The sequence below is a fragment of the Vigna angularis genome, chromosome 2 (genome assembly GCF_016808095.1).
Source record: "Vigna angularis cultivar LongXiaoDou No.4 chromosome 2, ASM1680809v1, whole genome shotgun sequence".
NCBI classification, from domain to species: Eukaryota; Viridiplantae; Streptophyta; class Magnoliopsida; order Fabales; family Fabaceae; genus Vigna; species Vigna angularis.
In genome coordinates, this window is record NC_068971.1 from 3,437,193 (window position 1) to 3,450,820 (window position 13,628).

At 29.6% G+C, this 13,628-nt stretch overlaps 1 protein-coding gene across 1 annotated transcript; it reads right to left on the reverse strand.

Annotated features, from left to right (window-relative positions):
• Positions 1–8,391: 8,391 nt before the first annotated feature.
• On the reverse strand, positions 8,392–8,823 carry LOC108323044 (phenolic glucoside malonyltransferase 1). The gene has a single exon (XM_017555368.1). The coding sequence runs from the start codon at positions 8,821–8,823 to the stop codon at positions 8,392–8,394; it is 432 nt and encodes a 143-aa protein (XP_017410857.1).
• Positions 8,824–13,628: the final 4,805 nt, after the last annotated feature.

Sequence of the window (13,628 nt, forward strand, 5' to 3'; positions counted from 1 at the left end):
TTTTTTATGATTTTCATATCCCTTATAAGTGGTGTATGATTTGCAGCATACTTTTTGATGAAATCACATATATAAGTGTCGAGTGAGGACGTTTGCATGAGATCTTGGCATGATCTCTAGAGCACTCATGAATGTCGGGCACACACATGGCTAATAAACGCAACATAAAGATAACAACAAGGATTGTGGGGGCATATTGTGATTGATAAACCTCTAACACACGTCAAGTGTTTTTGCTTCATATAATTTGCTATACCAATTATACTCTATGTTAGGTTTCTTGATCTAAGACTGATTCATATAGCTTGATATACCAGCTCTAATGCATTACAACCTATGAAACCCAAGATAAAATTTTCTTATCTTTCTTTTGCAATATATGGGGGATTGTTGTAAAATAAGAACTTATTGCAAAAGAAATGTTAGTTTTTAAACGTTGACCAACAATTTTATTTTATTATTAACGTTCATAAGTGCACAATTTTTTTTCTCTTCCTAAAATTCATAAGTGCCACGTTCAATTTTTATTATTCATTATTGTAGCAATGATCTTTTATCAAGTTTGTGCTCTATAAGTAGAGCATTTTCTCCATTCCAAAAAACACACCAAATCAAGCTTTCTCTTCTCCTTTCAAAAGTAAACTTTATTTCTCAATCTATCTTATTAATTTTCTTCCTTTCTTTTCTTATCCTTTTTATATCATAGGTTTTTTCTTTTACTCTATTTAAAGTTCCTTGCTAGTTTTGAGATCCTCAGAAATTTATGAGAAGTTCCTGTTGTATCCTTGGACACTTGAATAATACACCGTGAATAAGTCCTTAAGGACGGTTATCTACACGCCTCAAGAAATACGATTTGTGATTTTGTCAACTTTTCTACGACAATGACTACGTGCAAAGAGATGATATCAAATTTAAAACTTATAAGACAAGATAACTAGTTAAAACAAAACAAGTGAAAAAGCAGCAGAGTCAATCCAAATAATACTTGTAGCAATCTCATGAGAAACAGAATGATTGATCCAAGATAAAACTAGATTATTGCAACGCTTCCATGCTTGAACCATTGGATCTGTACCAGCTGGACAAGGAATGGAACCATCAACAAAGCCAAATTTATTCTTCATTTGTAGTGCCATAGACATCGAGCGAGCCCATCCATGATAATTGTGACCTTCAAGAATCGGGGAAACAAGCACCAATGAAGGATTCTCATTAGGATGAATGTAATAGTCATGTGTTGTATCTTGCAACGATGCGAGAGTAACAGAGGGAGTAGCCATAAAAGGAGAAGAAAAAGGCAGAAAAGCCAAGAACGAAAGGTAGAAAATGAAGATCTGGACAGGAAAAGAATTGGTTGCGGAAGAACGTGATAAAAAATTAATTTTCTTCTGATACCATGTTATGAGAAAAGAAAGGATAGGAATTGTATTTCTTATTCCATAAGAAGAGAGTACAATTTTACATATATATAATTGTTTGAAACAATATATAAACGAAATATAAATATAAAAATAGAATATAAATATATGAAGATAAATGCACAGATATGAACGGAAAATAAATTAAATCCAATAGAAGTATCCAAAATGGATTTCACAAACTTTTTCAGTCTTTATGCCTCTGACACTTCAACTTTAAGTTGGGGTTGTGTTCCGTTTTGATTGTTTGAGATCTGACCCGATACTTGAAAGTGAATAGAATGCTCACAAGTCAATCCAAAACCTATAAACCTATCAATTAGACCTAAGTCCAAAACCTATAAACCTATCAATTAGGCCTAAGTCTTATAAGAAGTTTTGATTTAATTAAGGAATCTTATAATATAGGAAATATTAAAAAAAAAATTTACATCTTATTATTTTTATTTTTATTTTATAATTGAAATATTATTTTCTTATTTAAAAAATACATTATTTGTATTTATAACTAGAAAGATATACATGAGTTTAAGGTACATGGATTTTTTTTTTTACTTAAAGCATGTTAAGTTTGAGTTAAATTATTTCATCTTTATATTTGTTGTTCGATTTAGGAGATTATTATTTTTACTAAAACGATTGTAACATTCTATTTTACTAATATAAAACTACTAAAATAAATGTTACAAATATGATAACTAAGGATAAACTTGAGATTTCTAAATTGAAGACTTATACCTTGAGAATTCAAACATAACTATGTCACTGTTTCGTCCGCATCCTACATTTGATAAACTACAAGACATCCTTATCTGTGCTCACCATTAAGGTGATCATTGCAAATAGGAAGATGAAAAACAAACAAACAAACACATAATCAAAGATAAGCTAATATTGTAAAAGAATCAAATCATGTAATTATAATTCAGCATACAACACATTTCACTTTAAAATCAAATAAGAACCATAGCATATATACATATTCTAGACTTGACAAATCCGGATATAGGTATTGATGTCGACCTATGACGGGTCATACACTTGTGGTGACCTATATTGCTGTGCATAGCCATTGTCAATTGTTTTTACCCTATCACACACACAAGGTTAGTTCATTTCGCGTCTTAGGTCATGATGGAGCACCTAGACTAGACTTTCTGCTACTCCTCACAATATAAGCACCTTCTCTACTTAAGATGGAATGATTATTGGAGCCTGAGGATAACTCCCAAGAGTAAGCTTCCTACATCAATGCCTACACTAAAGGGAACCCCCATGAAATCTCTCCACAAGAGTAATAGTTTTACGTCCATCTACCATGCACATGATCAATATATACTCATCCTCATCACACATCATATAGTTCAATATATATTACCAAACAAGCATCAAAGTACTAATACAGCTCAAACCTAGCAAGGCACAAGAGAAAAGAATACACAAACCAAAACTACATAGAGGGCACCCAACGCCAGCATTCTGGCGCTCAACACTGACCTTGCTCGTCCAGCGAGCAACTCTCTATCACCCAACAAGAGTACAAACAGAGAGTTGCCCCAGGTTAGCGAGAAGTCTCATCCAACCTCTCAAATTCACTACCAAAACTCAATATTACTTTCTTAGCGAGTTATCTACTCACCAAACTAGACTGTAGAATTCTGCAGAACATCAATTCTGCAGAATTTACACCCCAAAACCTCACATGTTCTAACTTCTACACCTCCACATGCGCCTAACTCTCCTTTGTTATTCAAAACCTTACATTGAATTAATCCCAGTGTTTATAACTCAAGTTAAATGATATTAGCCTTATTTTCTCACAAAGTTTCTAACTCAAACAACTAAACATCTTTCTAAAAGCTTAAAAGTTAATTCCTACTCATTCCTAAAAATAATTTGGTGAACTTAACATATAAACAAGTCACAAATAGTCCATAAACAAACTTTAAACCTCAAGATTCTCCATTCCACTCTTATATCAAAATCTCACCTATCAAAACTCTTATTCATCACTAAATTATCCTAGAAATCTTACCAATTCACAATTTATCAATTTACCATAATCCTTTTGGTTATCTAAGGACTTATACAAGTTTTAAATGACCCTAAACCAAATCTTAAACATCAATTATCACTCCAAAATCGCTTCTCTAAAAATTCACCTATCAAAATATCAATTTAGACTAAAAACTAGTCTAATAACACTCTTTGTTTCCTACTTTCAACTCTATATCAAATTTGCACCTATCTAACTTCAAAACAACAACATCCAAAGTTTATACCATTATCAAAACACAAGCATACATCGAAATATTCATAAATAAACAATTATGCACTCGTCAATATACAACATCACACAACAAGCAATTCAATTAATATCATATTTAACCAAGCATAAATTTCACTACCTATCAAACACAATTTCATGCTTCTGATACAAAAATTAAAGCGAATATTAAGTTCCCTTACTTGTTAGAAGACCAAACGACCCTAAAGAGCCTTAAATAGCTCTCATAAATCAAAGGACACTAATTGCACCTATAAAAAACAAAATATAATGAGGGTATGTCATTAGGGTAACTGATCAAGTTTTATAGAAGAATCAAAATCAACATGCAAAACAAGGAAGGATAGCATGCAAGGAAAATCAAAGTTGACCAAAGAAATGAGCAAAAAGCTAACTTACTCTATTAAAAAAAACCAATTAGTTAAATTTAAAGATCTCGCCGTTGTGATCATTCAAGCGATCTCTAATGTTTAAACAAATAAACAGTGGATGAAAATCCTTATAGAGAAGTCAGATAATTCTAGAAAGATGATTTCTAGAACATTTTAAAATAATGAAGCTATTTATATTAAAAAATTTTAATATTAAAATAATAAAATCTCATTATTTTTAAACCAATACCACTTTTAAAATATTTTTTTAGTCTTTATAATGGTTATAAAAATATTTTTTTAGTCTTTATAATGGTTATATTAAAAATTGTGTGTAGCATGTGCTTGTCACTCTTCTTAATTAAAAATGTATTGATATGATATAAATTATATATATTGAAAAATATATACTGAGAGATATAATTAATTTATATTAATATTGTGAAAATATGTCAATTATCTTGCACATAAGTACTGAAATTCAATTATTTCTATATTTTTAGAACCTTCATGTAATTTTGGTAAACGTTCCAGAAGTTTGTAAGAATATTATAGTGGGTGTTTCTATAATTATTATAGTATTTAAAGAATAAGTTTATGTGTATAATAGGCTTAATTTTAAAACTAACTTACATTAAGTGGAGGAGTAACTTACTAGTATCAACTTAATTAGAAACAAAAATGGAAAAGAGGGTTATTAATATAAAAATTGTATATGTACACTTTTTCAACCTTTTTACACTTATCTGTGACGTTTTCAAACGATATTATACCGTGTTTGAGAATGAAATAAGAATAAGAAATTTCACTTCACAATTTTCAACCATACTTATTGGAAGGAGACATCTTTCTGTATTGATTGAAAGTTTATGACTTCTGCTTTGTAGGGTTCGTTTGTTTTCACAAATGTCTGGTTTAACAAGTTATACGGGAAGTGAAATATAAATCACTTTTACAGTTTATTTTAAATAATTTTTATTTCTCTTATAGGTTGTTTATAATTAAAAATATTAAATTTTAAAAAACGGTTAAATAAAAACGGTTATATTAAAAAACATTTAGATAAAAAGAAAAATTAAAAATAATTCTTTTAGTTTAAATCTTTTTTATTTAAAAGCTAAAATTGAAAAGCATATATTAATAAAAAATGAAATTCTTTTATATATAGATATAGATAATTATGAAATTAAAAATAAATAACTTTTATAATTTTATCGTAAATAGTTTTTATTTATTTTATACATAAACTCTTAATTAAAAAATTTAAAAGTTTTAATTTTTTAAATGAAATATATTAAACTAAAAAAAGTCATTTAAAAATTAAAATTGATAAAATAGACGTTTTAATTTAAAAATTATTTAAAAATAGAAATAAAATAGAAAAACAAACGTGGACAAAAAAGAAGAATCCACTTAAAAACTTATTATTACATATTTCAGTTTTAATTAATTATTCATGAAAATAATAAAATTATATATTTTTAATGTAATAATATATATATATATACACACTAAAGGTTTCTATACTTCTAAGAAGTTAATTTACACCAAACACATATAAAAGGATAAACTAATTTAATGAAAAACATACATATAACTTAAACATAAATATCAATACATAAACATAGATATATCAAACATTCATAAACATATTCTAGACTTGACAATCTTAAGCATACATGTATTTATTTTTTTATTTTAATTCTAAGTTAAATTATATTTTATTTACAATCTATATTTTAAAAATTAGTTTTATGTCAAATTAGTTTCAAAAAATTATTTAATTATTTTTAAATATATATATATATATATATATATATATATATATATATATATATATATATATATATATATATATATATGGAGAGAGAGATAGATAGAAGAAAAATCAAATATATTAATAAACAAATTAAATATAAAAAAACTTAAATAGGTTATTATAGTTCAGTCAAATCTATATTTTATTTTTCGAGTTCTTTCTTAAAATATATATTTCGAAAATAATTTCTTAAATACATTTATTCTTATTCAAGTTTGAATTCTACCTCTCATATAAATCATTCAAAAATACATACAAAAAATATTCTAATATAAAAGTGAGTTTAATGTTGACCGTTAAAAAACTAATAGTTTTTTATCTTAAGCTTGTATTTATTTATTTTAAAGTGAGTTTTTTTATTAATAGTCGTCTAATCATGATTTAATAGTATATAATCATTCTTTATCTCTAAGCTAATCAACACTGATGTTAATTATATTGACTTATAACCGATATTACTTTTATAAGTGCGGTGCAAATCTCACGTTACAAATCGATTTTAGTGAGATTGAGTTGGGCTTAAAAAAACACTTTATATTATTATGACTAACTCGGCGATTCTTCGATATAATTTAAGTAAATTATATCTTAAATTATATCAAGTTTATTTTGAAAAGGAAACTTTTATTTTTGTTTTGATTTTATTAAAATTATAGCGAATAGAAGAAGTTATTATTTTCACGGAAGAATCATTGTATACACTTCATAACCCATCAAAATGAAAATCATATATACAGGTCCACAAACAGTCGTGATATGGAGAGAAAAATGTTACAGGGCACCATTTTATTTATAGAGAAAAATGATATATGATAAGTATAAATAGAAATGATTATATCAAAGTATGGATATTTTTATTTCAAAATATAGTAATGGAGAAGGTTAAAATTCTAATTCTAATATTGTATTGAAATCTTAGTTTTTTTTTTTTAAGTTATCTTAATTAGATTTTTATTTTTGAAAGTGTGATACAATTTGGACATTTATATTTAGTACATTATACTAACGAGATTTAGTGCCGCATTGGGTTCTTCTGAAAGAAAACTAAAGGATTGGGGGACATACATGGTATTTTTTTTCTTTTATTGAAAAAGAAGGATGAAATCCACTATTTTAGATGTTTTTTCTTTTCTGCTTATTTTTGTTTATGAAATGAAGATTGGGGGGATTCCTCAGTAGTTAAGGAAATTAACTAATAAGATGAAAAGTATCACTTTCTGTCATAAGTCATAATAGCATTTACCGCAAAACAGAATTACTCAGCCCACATTATCGTCATCTCTCCAAGTTGAGAAATTGACACTATATTTTGTAAAAAGAAAACTAAATCACTTTCGTTTTGGTAGAATTTAAACCAAAAATAACATATTAATCAAATAAATTGTAGGCTCTTTAAATTGAATTGGATGGGAGGGTTTATTATGATGTCTGTGCCATCAGTGTTTGATTTTTTTTTTTTAACTTTTTTAATCTTTTGTTATTTTTTAAATAAAAGAACTTTGTTACGTGTTAAATGATAATCCTACCACGTGGCAGAGATAGTGTGAAAAAGTAACAATGTTATTAAAATTTAGCTTTAATATAAATCTATAGTAATATTTTCATTAAAATTTTACTTTTCATTCTAATCTAATCCTTTTTAACATGTCAACAAGGTTAAACGGGTTGGATTGACCCATTTTACGACTTCTAATAAATGTTACCATTTTTATAACAATATTTTATTAAAATTGATATATTTTATTAATAATTTTAATAATATTAAGCTTATTTAAATTAATATTTTATATTAAATTTTCTTTTAAAATTTTTAATATATTTATTTTTAATTATTATTAAATTATTTTAAAATTTTATATTTGAATTTATAATATTGTTATTTTTAAATCAATTTCTATAAAAATTATTAAAATATAAATATTTGAAACAAAATTTAAATAAAATTTAATATAAAATATAAATTTATATGAATTTAATATATTTAATAAAGATATCAATTTTAACGAAGATATAATTGTATATCACAATATAAAAGTTAATTTTGGTATGAGAAGAATCAAATTGCTCCAATTTAACACTGAATTAACGTGTATCGTAATAATAAAAAAAACTAAATTACATCATATTTTAAAAAATAAAGGGACGAAATTAAAATTAAACATCATTCAAGAGTTGTAACATAATGCAGAAAAAATCTAATATTTCGGTAAGTAAGTTAGACAATTCAAAAAAGAACTAGTAGCAAGTAAAATTGAAAAAAAGTAAATAAATGATGATGAAACTCACTGAGAGAATTTTTGAAGCAAATGCACAAGACTTTCGGTTTTCTGATAAAGAAGAAAAGGGGAAGTTTATGAGTTTCTTCAATTTCAGATATGCAACGTTGAATCACTCATCTGACAATCCTCCATGAAAAAAAGTGGCAAATAGTTCCATCACTGGTCTCTTCAGAACAAGTCCAATTTCAACACCGACTTTCTCATCTCTGTTCTCCTAAACCCATAACAGAGTGATTTGGAGAGCCATAACAGAGGCATGAGAATCAGAGGATTCCAAGTGGGGCACCAAGAAACGTGACTCTGATGCTTCTTTGGGTGCGTTGTCCAACGCGTGGTCGAAATCGGCTTCGGATTCTGCAAGCACCACTGAAACAGCGTCGCCTGGGGTGTACTGAACGACGGGGTTGGAAGAAGCATTGGGCCACAGGACGTTGCCGGAGAGTGAAGTTTTGAGCTTTGGAACAACTTGGGTGAAGAAAATGGATGGGTTTGAATGGGTTACGGGGAGGGAATAGAAGAAGATGCGTTCTACAGGATGAAACCTGAGCCAGAACAGGTCGAAGAATACGAGAGGGAGGGATGTTTGGGGTGCAGAGGGAGGCGCAACAGTGCACTGTTCATGGATTTTGAGGTTGTGGAAAGCCATGTAAAGAAAGTTCAGAGTGTGTTTCTTTCAATATTGAATAAATCAAAGATGAAGCTTAAGTCTTAGAGCGATGGAGGAAGCATGGTGAGGTGAAAATGTGTATTATTACTAAGCTGACGTGACCTCGAGTGATTATGTAGTATATATTATGAAAATTGGTTTTACCAAATTATTAGCTTAAAAATTCAACTCAAAATTGCGAGATATGTACTGTCCAAAATTTGACTTATACTTGAAGATGGATAAAACGTCAAATATTTATCCAAAACTTATAGATCTAGAAATTAGGCCAAAGTCTTATAATAAATTTTGATTTAATTAAATAATATTGTAATCTAAGAAATATTTTAATAAAAGATAAGAAATTTTATATTTTTCTTTTTTGTATTTTGTAATTAAAAAAATATTTTTTTTATTTGAAAGATACATGTAACTACTTTATTTGAAAGAATTTTATGGGCTTGAAACATTCTTATAAATCATGGGTGCAAAAATTTCTTACATGGGACCCTTCATTTTCCATTATTTTCTTATGGAACGATTGCTAAGCTAGCTGCCAAAGAGAATTTATTTCTCCTTATATAACATCTATATGGCCAAAAGAGAGGGCAAGAGAAATAAGATTTAAGTTACAAAATACTTTTACATTTGAGAAGGAGAGCAAGCAAGGGTGGTGGTCCAGAAGTATCAAGAGTGAGGAATTCTTGCAAGGAGAAGAGGTAGGGGAGTTAATCCTTTCTTGTTATGATCATGAATATGAGTATGAATATGTTAAAATTTTGGTAATGGTAGTTATCTATTGACTTGTGTAAAATTTGGTTTTCATGACTATAATTTCTTATTTTCGAGTTACTGTGGTGAAATTTTTCTATTAATTGTTTTCACCGTTGGATTTAGCTAAAATTTTAATATGTGAATCCTAAGACCTATTACTAAACTTTGCCCGTTTGGATTTGAAAATAGAAGTCTGTACTGGGAGAAACAAATCCTGCAAGTTTGAGTAAATTAGTTACCCCTGTAGTTCTGTTACTAAGTTGTCTCGAAAAAAATATAGATTTTGACCTATTTGACCGTTGGATCAACCTCAAAATTTGATATATGATCCCTAAGACATATTAATACAATTTGACCGATCGGATTTGTAATTAAAGGTCTATGTTTAGAGAAAGAAATTTCGAAAGTTTGAAATATTTGATGAACACTGCAATTCTGTTCTTAAGTTATAATGGTAAAAATTTCATATATATTCCATTTACCGTTAGATTGAGCCCAAACTTTAGTATTTAGTTTATAAGACCTATTAGGTGATCTTGACCGTTCCGATTTGGAATTAGACGTCTGTGCTTAGAGGAATTCATTCCGCATTTTGAGTTTAACCGAGAACCACTTAAATTTCTATCTCTAAGTTACCTCGGTAAAACCTCCATATCTACTTAGTTAGCCGTTGGATTACCCTGAAATTTAATATGTTGTTTCTAAAAGATAGTGTCATACTTTGACCGTTCAGATTTTAAATCGGAGATACAGATTTATAGATATTAGTTTCGTATCTTCTCAGGGATCTCAATACTGTTTAATTTATGTTTTTGGATCACTTATACAAAATTGATGATTTCCGCCTCATTAACCGTTGGATTGGACTGAAAAGCTTACCATATGATCTAAACATGTTATTGATTAGTTTGATTGGTTCAGATCGTCAATAAATAATATGTTGAAAAAAGTAATTTGGTTAATTTGTGCTACTTTGGTAAGTAGGCAGAATTGAAACTGAGATATGTTGATTGGTTATTATGTGCTTGTTGAGCATGATTGGTTTGGGATTAGTGGTTGAGATGGCATATGATTGGTTATGAATGATATGTTAGGAAAATGTAATTTGGTTAATTTGTGTTGCATTGGTAAGTAGACAGAAGGGAATTGAGAAAAGTTCACTGGTTCTCTTATGCTTGTTGAGTATGATTAGTTTTGGATGGGTTGTGGTTGATTATGAATAATAATTTGTTGAAATAATATAAATGATGTTGATTTGCGCTACTTTGGTAAGTAGGCGAGTAGATGTTAGGTCTGTGTTACTTTGGTAAGTAAGCAGGGTGATTTGCGCTACTTTGATAAGTAGGCAGGATGAGATGATGAATGAAGAGATAAAGAGAATGATATAAATCGGGCTACTTTGATAAGTAGGCGAATTAACTATATTGTGCTACTTTGGTAAGTAGACAATATCACTTTGTTGTACTACTTTGGTAAGCAGACAATATTACTATGTTGTGCTACTTTGGTAAGTAGACGATATCACCTTATTGTGCTACTTTGGTAAGTAGACAATATCACTTTGTTGTACTACTTTGGTAAGTAGAAAATAAAAATCACCTTGTTAGATTACTTTGGTAAGTAATCAGTATATCATGGTTATACTACTTTGGTAAGTAGACAGAAGGATTGTTGACTATTGTGCTTCGGTAAGTAGGCAGATTAATAATATGTTGTATTAACTCTAGTAAATCGACTGATGATTTTGACTCGAGAAATATTATAAAGTATCAGTGTAATAGTTGTTTTTTTTAGTATGTTTGAGATGCATGTATTGGACTGATTGTCACACTTGTGATGTTAGTAAGATTGTGGATGATGTATATTTCTGGAATCGGTTAGTTCACCCTACTGTTTGTGTTTGTGTATGTGAATGCAATGATCGTATAATGTGTGATATTATACGGGAGCAGAAACTATTTCAGATGAATTAGCCGATGGTTCTGGACTTGCTTAGAAGATGAGAGAGCTGTGGGGAAAAAGAGACATGGAGAATTTCTAAATAAACATATTTGAAATTTTAAACTGTGTGAAATTTTAAATTTCAGAAGTTTATGAACTGTGTGAAATTTTATTTTAGAAGACTTATGTTGTAATAAAGCACTTAATATTTTGTTGGTGTTGAAAATTGTTAAAGAAAAATTATGTATGTATTTTTTGTGGAAAATAAATTGTAACGCCTAAATCGGGGTGTTACAGGAACGGTTTGATATTAATTTTTTTTTACAGAAACGGTTTTATATTAAAAATGATGTGTAGTGTGTGCTTGCCACTTTTCTTAATTAGAAATGTATTGATATGATATAAATTTTATATTAATATGTGAAAATATGCAATTTATCTTGCACATAAGTACTGAAATTCAATTATTAAGGTGCTATCTATTTTTATTTATATATTTGTAGAACCTTCATGTACATTTTGGTAAACGTTCCAGAATTTGGAAAGAAAATTATGAGTATGGTAAGAAAATTATATGTACGCGCGTGGGTGTTTCTATAATTATTATAGTATTTAAAGAATAAGTTGAAGTTTATATTAGACTTAATTTTGAAAGGTTATATTAATGGTATAGCATAAGTCTTAAACAAATATATGTTATAGAGGGAGGAACGGGAGAAAGAGAGAAAGAAAAAAAAAACTAAAATTTAACTAACATGTGATACAATTTCTTATTCGAAAGATGAAGCACCATAATTAGGTTAATAAATATGATATACGGATATTTTAAAACGAACTTAACATTAAGTGGAGGAATAACTTACAAGTATCAACTTTTGAAAAATGGAAGAGAGGGTTCTTAATAGAAGAATTGTATATGCACACTTGTTCAACCTTTCTACATCTAACACTTGTTATTGACTTTTTGAAAGATATTATAACGTGTATGAAAATGGAATAAGAATGAAAAATTTCACATCACAGTGAAAACTCCTTACAATTTTCTACCACTGCCTACTGTAAAAGTATACTACAATAGTTATTTTGATAATAAATAATAGTTTTTGAATAGAAACTGTGACTATGGACTCGCATGCTACCGATCGGTATCAGTCTACCAACTTCTTAGTTGGTCGGTCTTGATAAACTTCTCAGTCGTTTGGTCCCGACAACTGTTGAGCAGATTTAATGCACAGACAAATTTGGCAACGGCTACCGTTAGACAATTAAGGTTTGCATTAATGACCATTAAGAGGTAAATTAATTGGTCAGATTCCTTTGAACTCTATAAATAAGAGTTTAGGCTTGAGGTAAGGGGATGAAACTCAAACTCCACTACGCCCTATTTACGTCCGATCAAGACTTCAATATTTAACTGTAACAAACAGTTCATAAAACCGCTCCTAACTTGAGCGTCAGAGTGCCTTTTGCAGGTACCTCCCTCTTTTGCCAAGAGGGTGACCGAGCGGTCAAGACTGAAGTTCACCGAGCGGCCAGTGCTGAAGGTGATCGATCGGTCCAAACTGGAAGCAGATGGGCGGAACGCACAAGTCAAAGGTTAGTGTCTCGGTCTCACAAAATTCCTATTGAAACATTTTGGTGCCCACCGTGGGGCTGAGAGCAAGCTGAAGACACCCAATGGTGACCACAAGAAATATGGAAGAGCAGAGCACCAGAGATTTAATCAGAGAGTTACAAGCTCAGATTGAGGCATAGGCGCAGACCATACAAGCACAGGCGCATGCACAGCAAGAGATACAACAGAGGCATGCAGAGGAGATGGGGGCACTAAGGGCCGAACGGGTCCCTCCCGAGCGGTCTGCCTCGAATCGAGAGAATGCTAATGAAGCAAGCCATAATCACGCCAACCCGAACGGTCGGGCTAGAAGGGAACCAACACCCTTGCAGACCGTTCGACCTACCAGTTTATTTTCCTTTACGGCGACCATCATGCAAACCCAAAGCCGGAAAAAACTCCTCCCATATTGGTTGGATAAGTATGATGGTTCAGCTGATCCGGATAATCACCTAAGGACGATCGGTAATGCAAT

Excerpts from the sequence above, each read along its gene's own strand:
- LOC108323044 (XM_017555368.1), bottom strand. The coding sequence starts at position 8,823 with ATGGCTTTCCACAACCTCAAAATCCATGAACAGTGCACTGTTGCGCCT.